General features: G+C 38.5%; 2 protein-coding genes across 4 annotated transcripts in view; both read right to left on the bottom strand.

Annotated features, from left to right (window-relative positions):
* arid3c (AT rich interactive domain 3C (BRIGHT-like)) overlaps nt 1-6,933 on the bottom strand; it is an 85,701-nt gene extending 78,768 nt beyond the window's left edge. For both annotated transcript variants that reach the window (XM_040154116.1, XM_040154117.1), the window contains exons 1-2: nt 6,632-6,933; nt 5,651-6,295 (exon numbers count right to left, since the gene is read on the bottom strand). In XM_040154116.1, the coding sequence (XP_040010050.1) occupies nt 5,651-6,295; nt 6,632-6,679 (693 nt within the window). In that variant the 5' untranslated portion in view covers nt 6,680-6,933. The remainder of the gene's footprint in view (nt 1-5,650; nt 6,296-6,631) is intronic.
* A 7,961-nt stretch (nt 6,934-14,894) lies between these two features.
* mamdc2a (MAM domain containing 2a) overlaps nt 14,895-25,722 on the bottom strand; it is a 56,367-nt gene continuing 45,539 nt past the window's right edge. Inside the window, exons 11-14 of one of the 2 annotated variants that reach the window (XM_040155069.1) lie at nt 21,338-21,484; nt 20,838-21,097; nt 19,818-19,902; nt 14,895-19,584 (exon numbers count right to left, since the gene is read on the bottom strand). In XM_040155069.1, coding sequence (XP_040011003.1) covers nt 19,523-19,584; nt 19,818-19,902; nt 20,838-21,097; nt 21,338-21,484 — 554 coding nt within the window. In that variant the 3' untranslated portion in view covers nt 14,895-19,522. Of the gene's footprint in view, nt 19,585-19,817; nt 19,903-20,837; nt 21,098-21,337; nt 21,485-25,722 lie in introns of those variants that run through there. The other variant, XM_040155070.1, reaches the window with a different exon arrangement.

Below are 25,722 nucleotides of genomic sequence, written 5' to 3'. Positions count from 1 at the left end.
GTATTGTCTGATTAAAAAAAAAAAAAAAAAAAAAAAAAAAAAATGTAGCTCTTGGCCATATGGAGCATCTTAAGTAGTAGGTTTTACAGTAGCTTCATGAGACTGGACTGGGTTTCCACATCCCTGACAGATTGTTGGACACAGGAGTTATGGTGCAGCAGCATGTGTATTTTCCAGGGCAGGACTCCCTTCCAGGTTTTATGGTCACATTAAAGTGGGTGGTGCAGGGGTGGAGGGGGAGGGGTCAGATTAGAGGGCTGATTGTTTTCAAGACAAACACTTGGATAAATGGCTGAAAAATACTGAATAAACATTCAAAAACCATACCAGAGGTTTTTCTCAATTTAGCCCTCTTACTTCAGTTCACTGTATAATTTACAATGTAGTTAATCATGTTGCAAACTATGACTGCTGTATAAATCTGAATGTACTTTGTCTAACATTCAGGGATCCATTTGCCTCCGTTCATGTCTCTGCGATATTAAACTCCTGTAGCAGAATCTTGAAACTTGTTTAATGCAGATTTGATGTTCACTGTGATAGATTGCACAGCTCAAGCAAGTTTCAGAGTGAGAGAGTGTGCTAATTGATTTTCAAACAATACAGAAAAAGAGTGGAAATTTGTGTTTATGTGTTAAAAAATGAATAAAAGCCAATATATTGCTATTATTATTTTTTAAACAAATCATTCAAATATCAATATCAGTATCTGCCTCAAAGTTTCATTCATAAAAAGGGACAAAGAGGAAAGTGCCTCACACGCTATTTAAGAGCGATATTTGATTGCATAATTGAAAAAATGAGCCACACTGCAACAAAGATCTTAACTGTACAACAAAACCATAAATCATTTTTTCCGTTATAGACTTCTTAAAATCTGATTTTTAGAAACAAATGAACAAATCTGCTACATTGGTAGGTTTCATTTTTTTTATAATTCAGTATAGTATATTCAGTCCCTTTAATTGTATGAAGAAAAACAAACAATTCAAAACACATTACGATTTGTCATATGACTATGCTTTTTTTACAAACATGTGCCTTAAACAACTTAGTAGTATACTACTTGATGTGTGAAGATGGATATCTTTGCAATGTGGATTTGAGTGGCAGGGGGAGGGGAGTGAAACCATACACCAGTACAGCTGAAGCCCCTCCTCCTCCAAGACTTTTCTATAGCTGTTGGAAAAACAAGCTGGAAGAAGTATAAATCCACAAAAAAGTCTGGCTCCCCAAATACAAACCCATATACTGACATGTTCATTACATGACATTATTCACTCAAGGAAATGTTTCATCATCTTTTGAGCAATAATAAAAAGCAGGGAACTTTTTTGTTACATTTCAATATTTTAAGAGCCACTTTTCAACATCCTGAGACAGACTGAAAAAACAACTCTCTTAACAAGTAATGTAGTCTCATATTCAGCCCTCAACCATTGTTTCAGGAAACCTGTAGAAATGACAGTTGTATCTTGAAACAACACAGAATAAGGCAGAACGCTGCACTATAATTAAGGAAATTACAATTAACGGTGAGAAATTCTCAAAGCAAGTTAATTCCTTTTGGAAACTTGAATTTTTCACTTCTTTAAAGGAAATTATCTTTTATGATTCAATAATGACTTCCAGACGGAAATTTCTTGTAGGGTAGCTTACGCAGTCACTTTTAAACGTGATTGATGAAAGCAGATGAAAGTCTAGTAAAAAGAAAGACTTTCCCAAATGGTATAGTCTCGAACCCCAATCATCACCTAGCACGGCGCAACCGAACACACTGACATTAATCTGTCAGTTTGCTTTCACTTCAGTCCAGGTTCAAAGTGAAACTGCACTAGGATTATGTTTTCAGTCCCATTTGCTTGTTTGTTAGCAAAATTTTTCAAAATATAATATAATAAAATACTGAAGAAACTTAAGGCAGTTAAGGTTTAAGTTTTATTTTTGGTGTGGATTTAGGATTTTTCAAAAGATTTCCTAACTTTACAATACATAGCATGTCAGAACATGAGTACGCTTTTTCTCATGCTGCATTGCCTTTAATGGATAAATTTACGGAAACTAAATCCTAGGATTATCTATCAGAGTGTGAATTTTAATGCAGCTTTTACGTTGAGCCAGATGAAAAAACACATACAAGAGCAAAAGACAAACACTGAGGAAATTTGCATCAAATCCAAAACATGTACCAAATACTAAAGCACATATGAAACCAAAAATAAAAACATTTGAAGAAATGCTCTCCAAATCCAAACTCACCAGATGTTCTAATAACTCTTACAGTCAGAAATTAAAAGTCTATCTCTGTCTTGATTGGTGGACTGTGGAAACACCAGGTTTAATTATTCTATCTCTAATAAAGTCTGATATGTTGTATTTTATAAATGTGTTATTGTTGTCAACAAACCAAACCAAATATTAAAACTCATACAAAAGTGGTGCACAAACATTATGAAAAATGTTCTGAAAAATCTGAAAATTACCGCAAATATTAAAAATCACACAAGTGAGAACACAAAGATTAGAAGGAATGAATTCCAATTTAGAAAAGCAGCAAATAACAAAAATGTATGAACATTAATAGACATATGTTTTAATGTAGTTTCACAGAGGAAAATTATGCCCTCACCCATTGGTAGGGAGTGGCATGAAAATTCAAATCCAGGCACTGAGGGAATTTAGTTTAATTTTAGTTTACTGTTTTACTATTTGATGCATTTTTGGATTTATTTGAGCACATTTCTCTTAATGTTTGTGTTTTCATGCTTCTATGTTTTGTGGTAATTGTTGCACTTCTAGATTTGGACTGTATTGCCTCAACATTTTCTCTATATGTGTTTTGTCCCTATAGGACCTCCGTAACATCAAGCTCCAAATGCAGACTAAAATTGTCCCAACATTTTCTATTATTTAAAAAAAAATAGAAGAGTGTGCAGCCTGGAAAGATCCCTCTGAGTGCCTTCTAGTTCACTAAAGATCCTTTAATATTTCAGTGGATCAGTTAAACATTTTACAAATTATAAAATATTCCCTAAAGACCCATACACATTTTGGATTACTGCTGATCATTTTTGAAGAATAACACTGATTTTGATATTTTTGTCTTTTCCCTTCCCTCCATTAAGGGTTTTCACTTTCAATCAACTTGCAGAGATTCAAAACATTATTGTTATGAAGTAAAGTGTAAACTTTTCAGATCTCTCTGCGCATTCACCAACAGAACTTTGACGACACTAAAAGCAAGTTCAAAGTATATTCTATAGTGGCCTTTAAACAGTAGACCAAGGTTCTAAAAAAAACAACAACTCAGAATAGACGACCCAACAGTCCAATATAATGCACATATCAATTTACATGTTGTTTTGTTCTTCTGCCATTCGTATGAAATCCAACTTTTTGAACTGAAATGTGAACATTACTGAGTACTACAGTTTAGCCTCTTCCAGTTTACTACAGTATTATGTCTGGTTTATACAAATGCCTGCAAGCTCACATACCTGTGCCAACACACTTGTAAATATAGTGTATGTGTTTCAGAAAAGAAGCATGGTTAGGTGTGTAACAGCATCCAATTTTGTTTCTGTCGTAATAGTTTGGCACAAAGCCGACTCCCAGCTACACACATGAGCACTGCCAGACAGGGAGATCCCAGCATTTTTGGGTGTGAGCCAGGCAGAAATACCACCAGGTCCAGTTTGCTGCATTTCCTGAGCCGCTGCCAAAACTACACGCAACAGCTCCTCCCTCTCCTCTACTGCCTCAGGTCTTTGTGTCATCTCCTCTTAGCATGTTTTTCTGTCATCACCAGGAATTTCTTTTATGTTCAACAGTGTCATCTCTTTAGTTTCTGCTGTATGTTGTAGCCTGCTGGGTCATTAAAAGTTAAAATAAATTTTACCGGCAGCCCGTCATCATTCTTTGCACTTAATATTTGGCTAATGGTTACCGTTTAAGTCCAAGTAAGAATACAAAATCTTATTTAAAATAAAAACAAAAGCAATAAAAATCTCAATAAGTTAAAGCTATTTTTAGTTTTGGTTCCCGAGGTCTAAAGTTGTTATAACTCCTGTAAACACAGACTGGTCCCTTTTAGTTCAGATCAGATTAAAACTTGTCTGTCTCAGTGGGGCCTCTTTATATTTAGCCCACATCTTGTTCCTATTTCCAAAGATGCATTTACCGCCTTCAAATGTGGTCGTGGTGCAGCTTTGAGCATGCTTAGTGTGCTGGCTCCACTCTGTCTGCTTAACAGCCATAAGCATCCTTTTATTGTCCCATGACCATTATACTGAATGACTACATACAAATGACCAGCTCAATAACTGCACACCCCGAGGAATCTTTGAAGCCTATAGCCTGATTTTACATGAAGCATGCATGTACGGCCACAGGAAATGAGTCTTAATGAAAATAAGTGCGTTTTCAGCTAAAAGTAAAGGTTTTATAATGACAGTAATAGGTGTATCTTAAATCCATCTGCTGAAGCTTTTCCATTGGTCATAAGATCTAATAACTTGAAAAAGAACAACTTACATCATATCCTTTGACGATAAATATAAAGCAAGCTGTCCACTCAAATAACTATGAACTTGATTCACATACCTTACAAGAATAATTATAAATATGCCATTAATGAATCAGAGATGTGAAGAGAAAACAAAGAATTGGATGGTGAATGTTCTCTCCACGGGCTCATCTCACTATCTTCCATAAATAATTGTCTCTATATTGAGGCTATTGGTTTCAGCCCCTATTTAAATTGCATTTCCATGCATTGGGTTACTTTAATGTTCAGTGCTAATGCAGTCACTAATGTACACATCACATTTAGGGAAGTCTGTAAATGATCCATCATAAATAAAAGATGACATGGAGCATTCACATTCGCTCAGAGAGTATAGATCTGCTTGCTGCAAGCTGGAAATGTACAGACAACTGTATATCACTCAAATAACTTACTGTCATTAACTAGCCACTAACACAACAAAAGAGCTGTTTAGAAAAAACGCCTTCAATAAGTGTTCAGTATAATGAATGTTATATATCATTTATCAGCCATTAAGAAGAATAACTTTTGGTCACCAGGTTGTAAAAAAATCCCTTTCACTGATTGGACCATATGACCACTTACCTTCTTGGAAAGGGCTTGAACCAAAATCTGTTTATTAATAACGTACTAAGCATTTATTTATGGATTACCAACAGTTCTTACTGTATTATTACCAAAATGAAAGGACAAACACAAGTCAAAGCCTTTTTAACTACCTGGCAATGTGACATTAACGCTTATTAACTGAGTACATGTATTTTCTAGGAGGCAATAATTCAGTTATGTTTGTGTTTGTTTGTAAACCATCAATCGATGCTTGTATTTTGATCCAGATCCTCTGCAGCTCTTTTTCTGCAGCTAAATTGTTGTATCCAATCTGTCAAAGGAATTTTTCACAACATGGCAGCTTAAAAGTTGTTCTTATTAAGCTTATAATTAAGTAATAAATTATTTATTACCATTAACAAACCTGTTAGTTACATCTTACAAACCCTTTATAAATTTTGCCTTATTAGAAAGCTTCATTCTAACTTGTACCCAATTTCCAGCCTCAGTCCAATATAAAATGGATAAATGTTCAGTAAGACAGTGCTGTCTTACCTGTTTGAACTGCTCCTCATATGTCCACTCGTGGTGCTGGGACAGGGGTTGTGCCGATGGAGACTCTGCGCGACGGGCCGGGGCGAAGGCCGTTGGGACTCTGGCCATGAGATTCAAAGGGGCGCTCTTCGCAGAGGGACAGGCTCCCTTGAACGAGGACTGTCGGTGCTTGTAGTGGTTCAACGCGACACCGTCCTCGTCCTCCTCCTCTTCATTCATGATCTCTTGCTCCTCCATATCATCTCCCTCCTCGTCCCGCTCCTTATCGCTGCCTGGTCTGGAGGAGTTCCCGTCCTCGTCAACTCTACAGACCTCCATATGAGGCAGCGTTACCCTGGGGGACGAGTTGGCAACTCCGGCAGCCAGGGCGCCGCGCATTGCCGCCTGGTAGTGACTGAAAACCAGAGCTTGTTGGTGTATCTGGGACTCCACCATGGAGCGGAGGTCCTTTTCTTTCTCCGCCAGCCGGAGCTTCTCCTCCAGAGCCAGCCGCGCTGCCTGTTGCCGCTGCAAGTTTTCCATGACCGCCTCGAGCTTCATACCGCCGCTGCCGGCCTGGTGGGACAGGGTGCTGGGGAACTGGCTGTGGGAGGAAGCGGAGGGAGCCTGGAGCGGAAGGCTGCCCGCGGACGAAAAAGAGCCTTGCTGCGAGGGGACGACAAGATGGTCAGGTAGAGATTATCACCGGCACTTTAAAATTAAAACACAAGCTCTAGCAATTAGCCTCATTACAAACACTGAGACAGTTGTGGTATCTGATTTTCAAGTGTATATTTAAAGATGATAACCTGTCAAATATTTCGCATTACCGTAGAAGCGAAAGTGGCTAAAACCCTGTTAATCTGTCCAAATACAAAGTTTTTAAAAGTGTAACATTATTATTAGTCTAAAATGTAAGGTGCATTTAGAAAGGAGAGGACAAAATCAACTGTCGAGTAGTTAAGTCTAATAATCCAACAGAAATAAAGCCTGGACGCTTACCAAAGATTTAGTTGCTATACTGGTGTTATCAACCATGCTTCTCTCCATCAGATGCGCGGAAATATTATCAAACGGATCACAAGAGTCTTCTTTCAGTCCCGGTAATGCTCAGCATTCAACATCCAGATATTAAGTCTCGATAGATGGCTGAGTTAATACTTGAATTGTATTTGGTGCTGAATGGTGAAGCCCCGAGCTGCTTTTGGCAACAAGTGGCAACCGTAGTGAGAATAACCTCTGTTGGCAGAGATCAGCCCTCCTGCTCCATCTGCTAACAACACGTCAATACTGAGAAATACAGTATGAAGGTCGGCAGGGAGACACTCAACTACCGACTGCACACCGAGACACCGCTGCTCATCTGCTCATCCACTGCTCTCATCAGACTGATGAGACATTACTCCTAGTTATCTAAAGATTATAAATTAATTTACAAAATGAAATATAATTAACTAATTACTTTATTCCGTATTTTTTGTATTGTTTGAATGTATTTACCTTAAACATGGAAAACCAGTTTTGAAAACGATTTTTTTCAAACGTTTGTAAAACTACTTCATAATTAGAGGATAAAAGACAGTATTGTTGCTAGAGTTATGTCCTCCCCTATCACTGTGTGTGTAATTTTATATTTCAATATCCATGCAGGTTTAGTGACAACTGAGAAACTTGATCTGTTGCTGTTATCATTATAGAATAATAATAATGATAATAATAAGAGATGTTTTTGTTAATTTTTATAATTATGATATCATTAACATCATATTTTTCATTTCTTTGCGTTTATATGTTTTACAATAGATTGATGTTCAATGTAATCTCTGTATTCCTGTGATGTTCAGTAGTTTACTTATCTGCAACTCAAGGAACTTCATCACACTGATGCAAAAATATAAAAATCTACTATTGCTAAAAAGCAGTCCTGCTCATCAATTTGCAAAATTGACCACAATTACCTAATACACTCAGAGATATTAACAGGAGATATAGCGTTGTTTAAAACAGTATGCAAAATTCACTGAACCTTGACAAATTTATACTGCCATAAACGCCAGCCCTAGCGGGACCTTTCACCTGTATTTTCATGTGTATGTTCATTAGTATTATCTCGACCTGGGAGGGCACAAGAAGATGACCCCTCATGTTACATTTCATGTACAAATGGAGAGAAAAAGGACACCTGTCCTCCACCGACTGTCACACAACATTGCTGCAAAGGTCCTCAACTCTGAGACTACACCTTCAACAGCCACTCTCGCTGCTGTCTGCTTCATCCTGAAAACATTTAATACAGTTGTTGTCCACCAGCTCAGCTCCTTAAAATGGAGCAGAGCACATTATAAGAACAAAACGAAATTTTGTAAAAGTCTTGTTTTTGGCGTTTCCAGTTGTATTCTTGTAGTGGTATAAAGTAACTGCTGCGCTTTTGGATACTTTAATGGTATTCAAGTCAAAAGCAGTTACTTGAAATCGTATATTCACTTAACAAAATGCTGTTTAAAGTGAAGAACTGTTGTACCATATGTCCACAGCTGCACTGCATTTCTGTGCATAATTTCTGTGAACCGTGCAATTGGCCACCATTTACCACAGTGACCCTACAATTAAGACTAACTGTGATGTAGCGTATATTATTTGGCTGAAGTAAGTCAATAATCATGAGCAGGGTCAGCACTGGTTTCTTTAGCATAGATTAATATGCTAAAGAAAGAAAGAAAGAATATATACAGTAGAATCCAATAAAGCTGGGGTAATTCACAGCAGAACTCAGTCGGGTTCCATATATTAAGGAGGCTGTTTGAGCTTAATTTTAAAATGGTTTTCCAAAATTTACCTGAGGTGTACCACATGTCCACTGCCATATTTGCCTTTTTATCCTATTAATACACCTATTATTTGCTGGCTAATGTGTGTGCACTGTGAGTTTTTTATGGAGCAAAAGACTAATTTCTTCTACCTTATAAGTTATGACTACTTAGATAAAATAATAATCAGGCACACATCAGTTTTACCCACTGATTTGTTAGTTATGCCTTTAGTTAAAGCATCTCACTCTTCTTTGAGTACACATTACCAAAATATTGTTACCAAAATATTACCATTATTACCAAATATTTGTCTTTCTGTCCTTCAATTCAGGTCTCAGAAAAAATTCCTCGGTCTTCTCTCATTGCAGAATCACATCAGCTCTGGGTAAGAAAGGCAGGTAGGTCTGGAGCCTGATCACACAAGAAACTTCATTATTCATACAAAAATAAAAGTAATCTTTTCCTCCCTGTATGTAAGTTACTCTAACTAAAATAACATCAATAAAAGCCTGTGCCCTAAGCAAAATAAGGGCTGCACTTGAACCTTTTTCCAGTTAATCTTGTTATTCAGAATTCATGTATTTATCTGAGGAACATTATATTTTGTGAACTGAATCTATATATGTGTGCTTTACAATAAAAGGAAACTCTACTGAACAGACATTATGTATTGCCATGTTAATTTATTTTCTTTTCACTGTGAGTTTCATTGGAGGTGATGTGTTGTTCTGTTTATTGTAAAGTTACTTTTAAACTCCTAATCAGGTGTTTTGGAGTAAAGGCATTTTAAGTGCTTACCTAGTTTAAATGACTTGTGTTAGTTATGTTAGATAGTGGAGTGACTGTTGTACACCCATATGTTGTCCAATTTATGCACTGGAACACAAGAGTGGGGTTTAGTGCTGGTTCTAGGTGTTCCAGAAATTCTCCAGCTGACCCTGCCACAGAGATTTCATCTCAATCAGGGATACGTTGCTTCATCTTAGTCAAAATTTGAACTTGACATGACCATCAAAGTGTCCTTGGTTTATAGTGTACCAGACTCTGAGTATTACACTGTCTTTATGATAGTAGCCTTAAAATGAATAATTCCTATGACTTACTATGTAAATATCCATTACAGAGGACATTCTTCCATATTGAACTGCCACAATGCAATTTTAGGGTCAACCTGAGGAAGGGACTGTTTACAGAGCAAAGTGGGACTGTTTTAAATTAGATGCATTGCAGAGCTTAAGAGGATTCTCAAGAATAACTTTATTTTCTAAATGCATCACACATACCTCTATATAGATGGTACATAGTTAGTTTTAATGCAGGAATGTGTTATAAGTTTATTTATTTATTTACATGGTATTTTAACTTTTGAGTTTCTAGCAGCACTGGATCACAGGCAGGCATACACTGTAAAGAGCTGACACTGTGTGCTGTAGAACAGCGCTCCCCAGTGTCTGTTAATAATACTCTTGAGCTTACAGTATAGCCTAAGAGTTACTGCCTGCAAGGTGACACATTGCAGAATCACAATGTGATTCACACACACACACACACACACACACACACACACACACACACACACACACACACACACACACACACACACACACACACACACACACACACACACACACACAGACCTGAAGAAGGCATGAAGTTAAAGGTGAAACATCCTTTTAACATTTTAAGCAAGATTAGTGTATTATTTTTTTTGTATAATTTTAGAGTTAAAAAAGGAAAGGAGTGCCATAAAAAAAATTAGGGCACCACAAGAGATTTGAGCCAGACCTTAATTAGCCTATTAGTGCTATGGCTTCTTCACAGTCATTGTTAGGAAAGGCCAGTTGATGCAAATTTCAAATTTTTATAAATACTCTGACTCCTCAAACCTTGTACCAACAATCAGCAGCCATGGGCTCCTTTAAGCAGCTGCCTAGCACTCTGAAAATTAAAATAATTGATGCCCAAAAAGACGAGGAAGGCTATAAAAAGGAAGAAAAGCATTTTCAGGTAGCCACTTCCGCAGTTCAAAATGTAATTAAGAAATGGCAGTTAACAGGAACAGCGGAGATCAATTTGAGGTCTGGAAGACCAAAAGACTTTCAGAGAGAACTGTTCATAGGATTGCTAGAAAGGCAAATCAAAACCCCAGTTTGACTTCCTGCACCTTCAGGAAGACTTAGCAGACTCTGGAATGGTGGTGCACAGTTCTAATGTGCAGTGACACCTGCACAAATATGACCTTCATGGAAAGGTCATCAGAAGAAAACCTTTTCTGCTTCCTCGCCGCAAAAAGAAGTTTGCGAAGGAACATCTAAACAAGCTTGATGCATTTTGGAAACAAGTCCTGTGGACTGATGAGGTTAAAATAGAACCTTTTGGCCATAATGAGCAAAGGTATGTTCGGAGAAAAAAGGGTGCAGAGTTTCATGAAAAGAACACCTCTCCAACTGTTAAGCATGGGGATGGATCAATCACACTTTGGACTTGTGTTGCAGCCAGTGGCACAGGGAACATTCGACTGAATACTGGATTCAATTAAATACCAGCAACTTCTGGGAGCAAACATCACCCCATCTGTAAAAAAGCTGGAGATGAAAAATGGATGGTCTCTACAACAGGACAATGACACTTAACACACCTCAAAATCCGGAATGGACTACCTAAAGAGGTAGGTGAAGGTTTTGCCATGGCCTTTCAGTCCTCCAACCTAAACATCATAGAAAAACTGGATAGACCTCAGAAGAGCAGTGCTTGCAAGACAACCAAAGAATCTCATAGAACTAGAAGCTTTTTGCAGGAAGAATGAGCGAAAATCACCCAAACAAGAACTGAAAGACTCTTAGCTGCTACAAAAAGTGTTTACAAGCTGTGATACTTGCTAAAGGGGGTGTTACTAAATACTGACCATGCAGGGTGCCCAAACTCTTGTTTCGGGTCCTTTTCTTTTTTTGCATATTTTGAAACTGTAAAAGATGAAAATAAAAAAGTAATTTGCTTAAAATATTAAGAAATGTGTCATCTTTAACTTTATGCTTTTTTTGGAAATCAAGTCATCTTTTACTTGCTTAACTATTCAGAGTGACAGAAATTTTGATCAGGGTTGCCCAAACCTTTTCATGCTGCTTTACATTTGGAAGTAACAGTTTGCATTATATGAAGCTTGTATTAACATAATATGTTTTCAGTCACACTATGGTTTTGTTTTTGACCATATGCACCTTTCCCTGTGGTCAGATTCCATTGTATATCAACTACCTCAATTTAACAATAGAGAAGCCCCGTAAAAATTCAATCCAACACAAAGCTTTCTTGGCATTGGGGAGAAAGGAAGAGGTAGACAAGGGAAAGAAAAAGCAAAGCAGATGTTGAGGTCAATAATGATCAGTGATATTGACCAGCTGCTTGGTAATGGAAACATAAAAAATAATACTGGGCCAATAGACAGGATGGACAGAGGAGGCAAGTGCATTCTCACTCATGGCCTTGTCCCATTTTCTGGTTTAAATTGGTGATACTGAATACAGGAGAAATAATTATAAAATAGATATTTTCAGTTACCAAGGATCTTTGCTCTAACTCTAGTACACCTGTCTCCATTCAGACACTCACACAGGCACAGAGAGAGAGAGGGGGAGAGGGAGAGAAAGAGAGAGACTGCAGACTAAGCAGAGGTGGAAGGTGTGACAAGTTTATTTTAATAGTCTTTAATATGTTGTTCAGTTGTTCATCTACTGCAACCCCAAAGATAGCTGTTGAAGTTCTTGGTCTTAGCATATGTCCACAGCTTTGAACAGCAACTCAAATATGTTTGCCACGTGATGAATGTATGTCCTTCCTCATAAAACATTTTCAATGTCTATTGCATGTGTGTGCATGCGAGACAAACAAAATGGAGGCCCAATCATATAAAAACTGTTCCATAGAGCATAGATCTCTGCTACTTGAGGTCAAAAACTTCACAGGAACCTTTAGCTTTAGCCCTTCTGCTTGGAATCCAACATCACTGATTACAGATGAGCTCATATTGCTTATATTAATTATTCAGAGAAATATTTATAAATTGGGTAAAGCTTTTTAATACAATTTACTGTAATATGTATCTCACATCTCCTTTAGAGTTAGACATGTTTAATTCATTGTGACAAGGTGTGTTGGTAAGTATGGTTTATGTGTCTTGGTTCATTTCACTCTGTTGAAGCATAGATAACATTTGAAATAATGTCATATATTCTATATGTTTTCTATTATTTTCATTGTCTAAGTAGTTTTCAGACAGCTCATTGCTCACCTGAACCTGCTGCCCCCTCATCCTCCAAGGCCATCCATGTTTCTAATCTCTTCATAAAGTTGGAAGCTATTGGTGATTTGAGAAGCGGCAGCTCTTGAGACAAATTCTTAAGGAGTTCTAGATGAAGGGTTATCGACCGACCCCATACGCCTTTAGCTATGGAGAGGCTGACCCCTCCATCCTGTCAATGATTAGCCTCAAGGGATTGTCGACCAAATCGCCGAGTGCAATCAATTGTTTCACAACTGTCACACACTGACCGCTTTCACTAATGATGACAAGCTAATTAGTTGTTTCTCAGTGCAAGGGCATCAACTCTTCAATAATTTATTTAGCCTTTTTTTATTCTGAGAAGTATAATGACTGCCCTGTGGTTCAGAAGGCATTGTCTGAGATCCTCTGGTTATGTCTACCTGTCACCTTGCAAGTGTTTCTGCTCTTCTTCTTTATTAGAGCAAACAGGACAGCTGAATTAAATCTGACTTCATCCAAGATTTACAAACCAACTTCAAAATTTCCTCAGTCTTAACGGATCAGTGCTTAAGCGTTTTATCTTGGTCTATCAATGATAATTCACCTGCTAATCTCACTACTGCTCCTCCACTCAGAGACAACACACAACACTGACTAACACTGGAACAAGCACACAAAACAAAATATTTTCCACTCATACAAGACTCCAGTTATGAAATGATAAGTTTCCTTACCAAAACAGGATCATATCTACTGGTAGGCATCTGAACACTGAAATTCCCTTAATGCCCTTTAACCCTGTAGGACCATAGTCATCTCACAGTTGAAAAAAAATACATGATTTTCTTTTGCTTTAATTCTGTTGTAGATTCCCAAAGTGTGAAAAGATACCAAATATGTCACATTGCATTTTGGGGAAATGAGGTGATGCACACTTGCAATATTTCCATTTAGTTAAATCATGCAGCTATAAAAACTTATTTCTATGATCGACATCCAAAATAGTCATTTGAGCTACATTTAAGATATGCATTATGTTACACCTGAAGCTCATTATTTCCATTTGTAACGGAAATGGTGAAAATCAGACATAATAATCATTTAAATAATGCTAGAAATTAGAGTTTTAAGCCAATAAATATTACTGTAATACTTTTTACTATAGCCCCTGTTACAGTATGTATATATATATACTGTAAGTCACACTACAGTACACTACTGCCAACTGATGTTATCACATTATGTTAGTGGGAGGGTGGTTTTGGTCTTTGACTGTTCTCCAGTGCTTCCTAGTGTTCTGAAAACTACAGAGCCCTGTTGCTGCCCCTATTTGTGAAATGTGTACAGCTTTTTCAATATTACTGTACTATTTGTGTTGTAATTTCATAAACATGCTTTTCCCTGGTTGATGATCTAGCCTTGATCTAGCATAAGTAGCTGTAAAGTCTCCCACCTTAAATTCTCTATAGAACAAAAACATTATTGGCTACAATACTATAACACAATGCAGATGTAAGGCTGAGTCCCCTGAGGCTGATTACGTACCTCTCAAATCGGAGCAATATTTAAACCGTTAGAGGGTGCTCTTACCTAACAGACAGGAGAGGGGATTCAATTCCATCACAGCTTTAGATGTGGGAAGAATCAGCGATCAGATAAAACAGATGTGATAGTTTTCTGTGTTTTAGGTCAGTGTTTGGAACTTTCCTGGAAATTTTTGCCTTCATATGCAGTTCCTGCACACCCCCTAAGATTTCATATATGTTTTGCTCCTTGCAAATGTATGGGTTGCTGTTAAGTCACGACTTTATATATGAAAAAGACATTTTGCCACAAGTAGCATCACTGATTTCATACATTTTTTCTCACAAATTATTGAACAAATTATCCGTACAAATTCTATTTATAAGTATCTCAATGAACTCTTTCTCTCTTGACACTGACAGAGAGCTTCCTGTAGGCTTCACATTTATATCACTAAGACCATTTTAACAGATGTTGAATCAAAGCTTGAATCAAAATGTCTGATAGTATTAGTATTATGAACACACCCATAAAGTCAACTTCATTGTAAATTATATATTTTTTTTACCATTTCAAACTATTTGGTGATATTTGTTCCTTAAATGTGGATTTGTGGTAAAATATGACTCAGATATATGTATGACACATGAATTTCTCGCAATTTATTGAATATTAAACATAATAGAATTTCTGTAATAATCTGTAGAAAACAATTGTTTATCTTGTCTACCATTTCTCTTTACATACTCTATATAAACTACATGTAACTTACAGCCCTGATTTTTTTTAAAAAGTCAAAAATGGAAAATGACAGAAGATAAACACTTCGAAACATGATTTTGTCTGACTGCAATAACAATTTCATCATGTACTATATGATAGTGAGATAGTGACAGTAAAGCACACACCAGTAACTCCTGGCTTGGAGTACCTGGCACCTTCCTATTGTCATTTTTTTTTTTTTTTGTGCTTTTTTGATATGCAGACACAGCACAAGATGAATGGCCAGGAAGTAACCAAAAACATCAGGATTTATTCTCCTGGAACAATGAATATGAAGAACAAATTTCATGGAAATTTTTCAAAATGCTGTACCAGTGTTGTTCCACGGGAAATATTTGGCCTGATGGAGGCTGCTAAGGCAAAATCAAAAGCCACTAAAAATCATAAGGACCATAAATATCCATACCAAATGTCATGGTATGTGGATAGTAATTGTTGATCTATGTTCTTCTGGATCAAAGTATTGGATAGCCTGAGTAACAAACCATCCTTCCATCCACCATCCTTAGGTACAACCTCTAGCAGGCCAACATTTGTTCACAGTATTTTGTACACGCAATGTAGTGGCAAAATTGTTCAGTACACATACTAGTGTATGTTAACAGGCAACATCTCCAATGAATTCCAGTGTTTCTGAAATATAATGAAATAAGCAAACAGGTAGGGTCAAGAGGTCAGTTATTTTTTCATAATTCCGGTTTATTACAATTTGGGTCTTATTTTCATAGGAGAGAATCATAGAGATGTCCTACATTTAAAAAAAAAAAAACACCCAGGTTCCATCCATCCAATTTCCCCCCAACCAGATCACAGTGACAGTAGGCTAAAGACGATCCCACACCAGATGTGTACATGCTGGCAACAAGCTGGCTGTTACTTGAAACTCAATAATCATTTGAATACCAGCTTTTATATGAGAATTTACAGTAGTAAGCCCCAGGTGGCCATACATTGAACTTTCACACTGAACAAAAGCTGGTAAGGAAAAGATGGGCTTGTGTCACAAATATATGCACAAATGAAATAATTTGTTGTGAAAATCAGTGATGACAATGCAGCACGCCTCACAACTCTGTGGGAAACTATCTTCAGTTTCCCAAATGCAGTATACAGTATGTGACTGTGTTATTGCAATGTCACTGTGTTCCTAGATCTCAGCAGTTACTTTGGTGAGTACAGTGTGATCATGGGAAATATATACATTTAAAAAAACACAAGTTATAGTAAAGCAGAAAGACTCTTTAAGGGGCAAAAGTGCGATCTATGTTTTTGTTGACTAAAATGATGGTTGCAACATCTCAGAAACAGTCATAACAGGTTCATGCACTACAGTGTCTATGGTATATAAACAAGAAGAACAAGAAATGCAGAGTCTAGGAGTCAGCAGAGAAGCAAACAGACAACAGCCTGGTTCCAGCTCTTTGAATCTCTGCCCTCTGTTATCAAGCAAAACAAGAAGACCAAGGTATAGCTAAACAGCGGTGTACAGAAGGACATCTAAATGCAAAGCAGAGCACTCAAATGTTTGCAGAGATTTGTAGCACATTTGGCTGAAAAATTTGCAAGAACGCTATGATGCTAATGAATCGGCATGGATCAAACCTCTAGGGTAGGTTTCCAGCACCTTATTGAATCCATGCTTTGGAAAGATAGTGGTGTACAGGTGACACAGGATTTACCAAAGACAGTATCTGTAAGCACCTAGAATTTTGACTTACTATAAGTCTGAAGCTGGAATCAAATCATTTGTCACAGTGGAAGTAACATAAAAAAATACTGCGTGAATTCTGATTGAAAAAAGAATCTACACAACCTTAGTTATATTCTGAGATGAGCTATGTAAGAAATATCAGCAAACCTGTAACTGGTACTGCATTTAGACCTGAAAGTTGTCCATAGCTAAGTATTTGCCATGTGCCCCTGAAGAAGCTTTATGTCCCCAACAAAAGAGACATTTCTGATCATCCCATCTCTTGGACCACAATCCATTTTCCAAATTCAAACACCTTGATGACAACACCAACAGATGACAAACAAGAATGCAATAGTGGAATCCCAAATCAATTGATTATTATAGAAAAGGTTTATTAGGCTTATAAGATCTTCTCAAAATGAATGTCCAATCATTTTGTCTAAAAAAATGGCTTACTGACAGCTCCAGGCTGCACAGGCAGTAGAAGGGTACATACTTTGATTAATCCAAGACAAACCACATGGCAGCAGTCAAGGCCCAGTGGCACTACGAACCAAAGTACAAAATATTTGTTTCATCCATTTTGTCTTCCATACAGTTTCCCAGTTCTGAGCCCAATTATCTTTCGCCATTCCATTCCAAGCCTTCGTTTGGAATGGAGTCAACTGCTAATCATCCAGATAATGAATTCCTGAATAGAAATTATGTGAATCTTACAGGTTAAAGCAATATTCTATAGTTTTCTTCTCGTAAAAAAATCTCCAAGGCCTGATACATCTTATTCCTCTGTGCCATAGAACTCCACTGTTGTCCAAAAACTATTAAAACACATCAGTAAGCCACACTGTTGCACTTAGGATATGTTCCTTCATTGCCATGAACATACACAGTATCCAGCTGCTTTAAGTAATTACTGAACCTTTTAAAAAAAATTTAACTATTTGTCAGCTGTTTTTAAAGATATCTAACATCTTCAGTAGGAGCCAACATGCTTTGAGGTGAGGCCCACAGACAGAGCAGGGAAGTCAGAAAGTAATGAGAGATGGAATGAAAACATTGTTGGTTTTGGTCTTTTCATAGGATTTGTTGACAAAATGTAATACATTGCAGCTATATCCCTTAATACAAATGGCTGTCCTTAAACTAAAGTGGGGTTGTCAAAAATCTGTATATCACCTATCACCTAAATTACCCCCCCCCCTTTTTTAATTTTATACAACACTGCTAATTAAGCAGTTGTAGCAAATTTTCACTGTGTGCTGTTTTCAAGAATTGTTTTGTGTAGTAGTACAGTTGCTGGGGCCTTTATTTAAGTGGACTGCAGAGATAACCAGGCCTTTATTTGAGACAAGCTATTACAAACAAACTGTTCTTTCTTTTTCCCTCTGTTTTATAAGTATATTTGATTGTTTTTTATTAAATTGATCAAATGTTTTTTGATCTGCACCCCTTTGCTGTTTTAATTTGCTGTTGCTGCTTTTTGCTGTTATGCAAACTCAACACTTCCTCCATATGTTTCATATTAAAACATTTCCATTGTTTTCCTTTGGTACAGGACACCTGGAGTGGGCTACGGGGCCTCTCTTAGGACAAGCATTGCTCTTTTCCTGATGCATAAAGTTTACTGTACTTATTTTCTATCTCTTACAGGTCACAACCATGTCTCTTAGAAATTATGTTTATATACAACTAATTTGTGACAGCAAATACGTTTCAAAGGAAACATAATTGCCACCGAATTACGTTTTCTGTTAATGTAATGAGGAAATGTCAAATTTGGCACTCACAGCAGCTTGTTTATGGTTAGGAAAGACCCTGGTCTGATTTAATACAGAAAAAGTTCACAGTGACTTCAGATACAATGTGTTTATCTACATTTAACCAAAACCACCATGTTTCCCTAACCTTAACCAAAGTTCTTTTGTTGCCTGAACCACAGAGTGCAGTCTGGATGCAAATTCCGGTCTCTGATGTGACAGTCCTGGGCTTTGTACATTCTCCACCCAACCATCTCCTGGCACCTCTGCTGCTGTTGATAAAGGTAGCGCCTCATTTCAACAAAAAAAAAATTACTTCTGAATATAATCAAGCCAACGCTTACGTTGCCACCACAACGTAATTGGGAAAAGGGTTTAGTAATATAAGAACATAATTTCTAGGAGACAGGGTTGCTTTTATGTCATAGCGGGGCCAGACATCCCAGATACACTAACCTGTTCTGCTTAACTGTCAGTGCCTGAGTGGTTTTTTGTAGTCTGTGACGTTACCCTGGCCACTCATTTACAGACAGATGAGTTTTAAAGGGACACTCCACTAATTTTAAATGTCAACGTCAAAGTTCCCTATGCATCAAAAATGTATCAAAAATATAAATTTTGAATCGACCTATGGAATAGCTTAAAATAAAAGTGAGTGAGCAAACGCATTATTCAATATTTTGTGTATAGTGTCAACAGGCCTTAATACTCGATTGTGATTGTGTAATTGAGTGTCATTAGAATGAGGTGTGACTGTGAGAAGTAAATGGATAATGGGAGGAGCAAAAAAACCTTGGTCATTCCTCTCTGGGTAACACAATTCCATAATCCTGTACTGTGATCAAAGAAATGTCGAGAATTAAAGCACAAATGCTGAAATGACTGGACTAGGAAGTGAAGAAAGACAGCAGTACAGTGAGGTTGAGGGTCTGGCTGCACCATAAGCATTGCTCTACAAGTTTGTAAATTGTGTTGGTGGATTGTTCACATTCACACTTCTGAAAGCCACCAAGCCCAACTTTGAAAAACTACTAAGCATTTACACAGAAGGACCTCCCGCTAGTCTCAGTTCTCAATCTCATTGAAATACTCTGAGAAGCCTGAGTATGGAGTGATGTCAACAGGATCTGGAGGACAAGACAACACAAATATTATAGATAAACTCATAAAACAATGCATATAGAATTGCTTAAACACTGACATTCTATAACAATCTAAATAATTACAAAGTTTAATTTTAAAAGAAAAGGAATTAGAATTTTACTTGTGTAACAGCATTAGTTTGACAGAGAGGTGGCAGTGAAACCTAAGCTGGAACACAACAACAGCTGTTCAAAGAGCCAGGAATTTTCGACTGTACCTTCACATGGTCCTTTTTTAAAACGGATGTCATCAATAGCAATATCACTTCGTAGTGATGGGCCTCGGATGGCATCAAATATAATCTGCAGGAAACAAACTATGTGACCATGTTAACCATAAACTGTGTGATGTCCACTAGCCATAAAACAGTGCGTAGGACCAACGTACAATGGACCTGATTTATTTTGATCTCAATATGTATTGAAATTCTGACACATTATTAAGAATACTAAATAACGTTAAGTGAAAGAACGTCTGAAAATCTGAATGGTGGTTGTTCAGTTTGCACCAAGGCAGTTCACTAAAAAATTACTGAAACTGACAATATGAATCTCTAAATGTCTAATTTAAGTTATGTAGTTATGTTTGGTATGTATGGTGGTAAATTCAGACAGGCTGTCATTTCTAATGTAGCCATTTAATACACCCAAGACAACAACAATCAATCACATCTAACCCAAAGTAACAACCAGTAATTGTTAGTCAGGTTGTGCTAAGAGAGAAAGTTGAGTTGGTACTGTTCCACCAAGCAGTAAAATGCACTTCACATGCTGATCAACATTGTGTTTTCAAGATATCATATATCCCAGCCTTGCTCAGACCAGATACATAACTTTTGATACGCCATAAAGGTAAAAAGTGGTAGTTTAAAGTACAAATTTTTACTATTATACAGTAGATCACACCATTGTTTAATATTGCATTATCGTTACAGGTGGGGGACTTTATTTTGGGTTTAACTAAGCCTAATTTGAGGATACAAATCGCAGGGATATAAAAATTCTCTTGCAAAAAGAGTTCATAATGAACTTTCATAGGGGTTCTTTTTTGTACTGCCAGAGCAAAAACTTTGCCAGCTAAAGCTTTTGGCACCATGCAGTCTGCATTAGCTTTATTAATTTGATGACGGTTATGCATAAAATACATTACAGTCAAGGGAAGCCACTAGGTGTTGTTTGGTACCTATCGGTGTTAGGGGCCAGTCTATGACACCTATAATCTACATATTTCTACGTACCTGGTGTCGGGCATCACAATGGTAGTCCACCATCGCCCTCATCCAGCTGACGCTCTGCTCACCATGCCTTCTCCACAGCAGCATGTCCTGCCCTCTGCCACTGTGGCGCAGGAGCACACTCAGTATGCCAGTGCCAGAGCCATACATGTGGTAGTAGAATATCAAACACTGAGGGGACGAGGAGCCCCGCAGATCAGAGGTCAACAGCCGAGCTTTGTGACCTGGACGCATCAGTGACGCCTCGATGTACATGAAGTAACCTAGAAGAAACAGTGCAAAAAAACCATGAATAGCACACTTGAAAGTATGGAACTTTATTCATCCCAGTGGAGACTTGTTATTGCAGCTTTAAAAATACAACACACAAAGAGGAACTGAATACTGTGTAAATGAGAATAGAGCACAAATTAACATCCAGAAGCCAGCAACCCCAGTATTCAAACATCTTAAGGAGAATTATATGAATAAATGATTGTCAAAATCTCAAAAAAATGACTCACCCACCCCAGTGGTGTGGTCTCCTCTGGGTCCTGTATAGGAGGTGGGAGTGTGTCCTCGGACTCGCAGCCAGTCGGCCTTGTCTCCTTTCTTATCCTGGATGTAGCCGCAGACTCCGCTTTCAAAGTTACACTGGCCTGGGAGGGAGCCTGTGGAGCAAACAAACACAGTCAGTGCATAAGGTGAACAAGGACACTTAAGGCTAGACTAAGAAAATGACTCAGTCCAGGGTGTGCTGCAGATGGATGAAAATTCAAAGATCATTCTGTGAGTGTAGGAGAGACCAGCAGGGTCAATGGTGGTATTTCCATGGGATCACCCTGTTAAGAGAGGAAACAATAACATAGTGAGCTTGATTCTTTTACATTTGCATTTACTTTGCTGCAGTTCATCTCCACTTGAGAGAACTGTTTATAACTTGTTAAGGTATGATATTACAATCTTTAGGTCTAATTGTATAATTAATGAAATATGAGTCAAACAAACTTAATTGGAAATGGAGTGGAGGTGTCACAATACTGAGGTAAAGGCAGTCAAATGCTCACTGCAAATGTCTTATCAAAAGAAAAGAAAGTGTAAATTCAGCTTGTAGTAATTTTACTGTTTAATGAACATCAAGTTCAAAATCAAGTTTACAGAGACATTCAACTGATTTTATACATTAAGTTTAGGCGTTATGGTTACTACAACTCAGCCTGTGAAAGTAGTTGTAAAATGTCTACGGTGGCTCTGGGGGAGCTTTGTCAAGACTGAGAAACTAACCCTGATGGTGTCATCAGGGCTGTCTCAAAGCTTAAACCTGCTAATGAAAGCTTTTCTGTGAGTCTGATTATGGAAAATGTAGGTTCAAGCATGTTTTGAACTTGATCCACAAAGGAACTCCAAGTCAGGATATCAGAGTCTCTAATGCTACAATTTCAATCATTCCTTTTTTTTTAACCTGTCACTTGTGAGTCCCTCAAGAGCAATACTACATCTCAGGAACACCCAATTAATAAACACTAGTTAGTTTGTGTTAAACTCAGTGTAATAACTGGACCGAAAAGTAGAACTCAGAGGTGTTTCAATCATTTATTGTAGAAAAGTTAGTGAAGCAGATCTTGATTTGAGGAGCGGGGAAGGCAGGGGATCAGGAAGCAGAGCCAGGGTAAACAATGAGATGAAGCAGGCAGAGGTCTGTTTGTTCCCCTAATGTGGCAGATAAACGAAGAACTGAGTGAGGTAGGCAAACCAAGAAGTCAGGGAATGGTAAACCTGAGACACAGGCATTGAAATGATTAACCAGGAACAAACAACGAACAACTGGCAAACTGGAGATTTTGCCAGTTTACCATGTTGGCAAACTGAACGATCTGGCGAAGAGTGGAGTGAAGGACTGCGGTCTAAATACTGCTCAAGATGGCTGGGTTGATGTGTTGATGAAAAGGAGGTGCGCAGGTGAATTGGTGGAAGAAAACGGATCACCATGCCCAGGTAGTGACGCACACACAAACAGAGAGAGAGAGACAAGCAGGAATGAGGGAGAGGTACAGCCAAAACAGCCCTCTAACAGGATGAGCCCGGTGAAACTAGATGAGCATCCAGGATGAAGGACTGAGGAACCCAAGACCTATCCTCACAGTAGCGAAGTGTTGGAAAGAGGGCAAAGAGGACTGGAAGAAACTAGTTTCAACTGACAGACATGGAATTTGGGATGGATTCTGATAGTAGTGAGAAGCTATCTGACAGCAATCTGACAGCTGATGGGTTCATAAACACTTTCCACAAAAAATGGTCCAATACAATAACATGAGAGTTTCTTAAATTCGGTCTTGAGAGGAATATTTTTGAAAGACAGTCGAACCTTCTAAATCTGGTTTGTATATTGGTGCTGGGATCCGATCACGGTCTACAATGCGCTTGTTTGCGTCGACTGATCTGATCAGAGCAGCGCTAGTGTCCCTTCAGAGTTTGTGGCAACGACGGATGTCTGTCTGGACCGATGGAACTGCAATCTCACCTTCTTGGGAGGGAAACAGAGTTTGCAGATAATTCAAAGAGGCACTGGTCAGGCCGTTAGGAGCATACTCAATCCAGGCAAAATGGGAACTCCAGGAGGAGGTGTTAGTGGCAGTGACACACTGAAAAGCAGCTTCCAGTTCCTGATTCGCTCTTTCTGCCTGACCATTTGGCTGTGGGTGTAAAACCAGAGGACAAACTGACAGTAGCCCCCAGAGCTCGACAATACACCCTCCAGACTTGTGAACACAACTGTGGATCAGAACAGTCTATCAGAGACTGTGTCTAGCAGAATATGATGGAGACGAAAAACATGGTAAACCAGAAGGTCTTGATCTTCACAGGATCTGTCTTCACCTGCCTGCTCTTTATGATGTACCCCAGGAAGCTGACAGTATTGGCATGGAATTTGGATGAGATGAGAATATCATCAAGATAAGCAAAAACATAACAGTTGAAGAAATTTCTTAGCATATAATTTACTAAGGCTTGGCAGACATTGGGAGCCTTTGACTCATCTCCTCTGATCCGAACCAGCTAGTAAGCATTCTTGAGTTCTAGTTTAGTGAAGACCGTGGTGCCTTGGAGGGGCTGAAAAGCAGAGTTGATTAGTGGGAGTGGGTATTCTTCTTAACAGTGATGTTATTTAGACCCTGGAAGTAAATATATGGGCATAGAAATTGATATTTCTTAGCTACAAAGAAAAATACAGCACCCAGACGAAATGAAGAGGGACACATAATGCCTGCAGACAGGGATTCATTTATGTACCTTTCCATTGCCTCCCTTTCGGAGTAAGACAGGTTGTAAAGTCTAATTGAGGATAGAGGGATAGAGATCAGGAAGCAAATCGATTGCACTATTGTCATAGGGATGTTGAGGTGGCAAGGAGACTGCCAAATCTTTGCTGAAGCTTTCACCCACGTCATGATATTCAACAGGGATGGTAAATAGATCTGGAGGCTTTGGATTGGATGGAGCATCAATGGGTTCTGTTGCAGACAAAGCAGACTGCAGAAACGTAGAGTGACAAAATGGACTCCAACCAGTTATTCTCCCAGTACACAAATCGCTGTGAAGGTTATGTTGTTTCAACCATGAATGGCCTAGCACCACTGCTGTTTTAGGGGCAAAGATGATTTTTATCATCACCAGTACCCCCACAGCTACTGGTGAGCCTTGTCTTTTGGATGAACTGAAGGAATTGTGCAGACTGAACACAGTATAAGCACTTATCCACCCTCATTCTGTGAAGCCTCTTGGCAGCAGACAAGCTAGCCTGACCCAACTGCATGGCCTCCTCCTCTGGATGAGCAGAAGGAGATCGAGTATTAGTCATGGAACCAGAAGATGGTTGATGGCTTGATGGCTTGTTCTTCCGGGTAAGGCAAAGAACGGGAGGCTGGTGGTAACTGTGAGTGGCCAGCCCTCTCTCAGTGCCGCTCACACAGGGTAGAAGGGTTGTCACAAGAGGCTAAATCATCTTTTAACTGTTCATTTAATCCCTTGAAACAAACGTCCCCCGCAATGCTTTGTCATTCCACTGGGAATCAACTGCCAGCGTCAAAAAATCCACAGAGTAATCTGCCACACTTCTAGATCCCTGCCGCAGATGTAAGACACATTTAGAAGCAATAACATAGTGGTAAGGATGATCAAACACAGCTTTCATCTTGGAAACAAAATCATCATAGTAAAGTACCAACAGTCTGACTTGCATTAACCGCCTCCACTCAAGGCAACGCCCTTCATTTTAATAATCCCATAACATAATGTACTTTGGGTTGCTCGGAAGGGAAGGTTAACAGCAGCTAATGGAAAACCAGAGAGCACTGAAGAAGGAAAGCGCAGCATTTCTCCAAATCACCAGAGAAAGGCTCCATCTGTAGTGTAGGGCTCTGGTTGACAGGGGCACAGACAGTGAAGCAGTTGAAGACTGCTGGGAAGACTGTACAGAGGAGCCAGGGATACGGAGGAAGCTGGCGGGTCAAGCTGAGACGTTAGAAAAGAAACTTGGTTAGTTAATTGAGCAATCTCGTTTACTATGGCCTGGTTATTGTTATAGAGAGTATGGAGGATTTGCTGATGATGGCTGGATAGGATTCCTTGTCCAGAGATTGCTCTTTGCATGTTGGTCTGAGTCTACTGGGTCCATATCTTGGCCAGATAGTTCTTTTAAGATCAGTGTAATAACTGGACCCAAAAGTAGAACTCAGACCAGGATGTCAGTGAATGGTGAACCTGAGACACAGGCAGATCAAACAAAACAAGAAAAAACACTAGCAAACATGAGATTTGGCCCTAGCGTTTGTAACACATTGGCAAACTAAACAATCTGACGAAGACTGGAGTGAAGGACAGCGGTTTAAATACTGCAGGCGCTGGTTGA

The sequence above is a fragment of the Xiphias gladius genome, chromosome 19, assembly GCF_016859285.1.
Source record: "Xiphias gladius isolate SHS-SW01 ecotype Sanya breed wild chromosome 19, ASM1685928v1, whole genome shotgun sequence".
Lineage (NCBI taxonomy): Eukaryota > Metazoa > Chordata > Actinopteri > Istiophoriformes > Xiphiidae > Xiphias > Xiphias gladius.
This window is presented reverse-complemented; position numbering and strand designations above follow the sequence as displayed.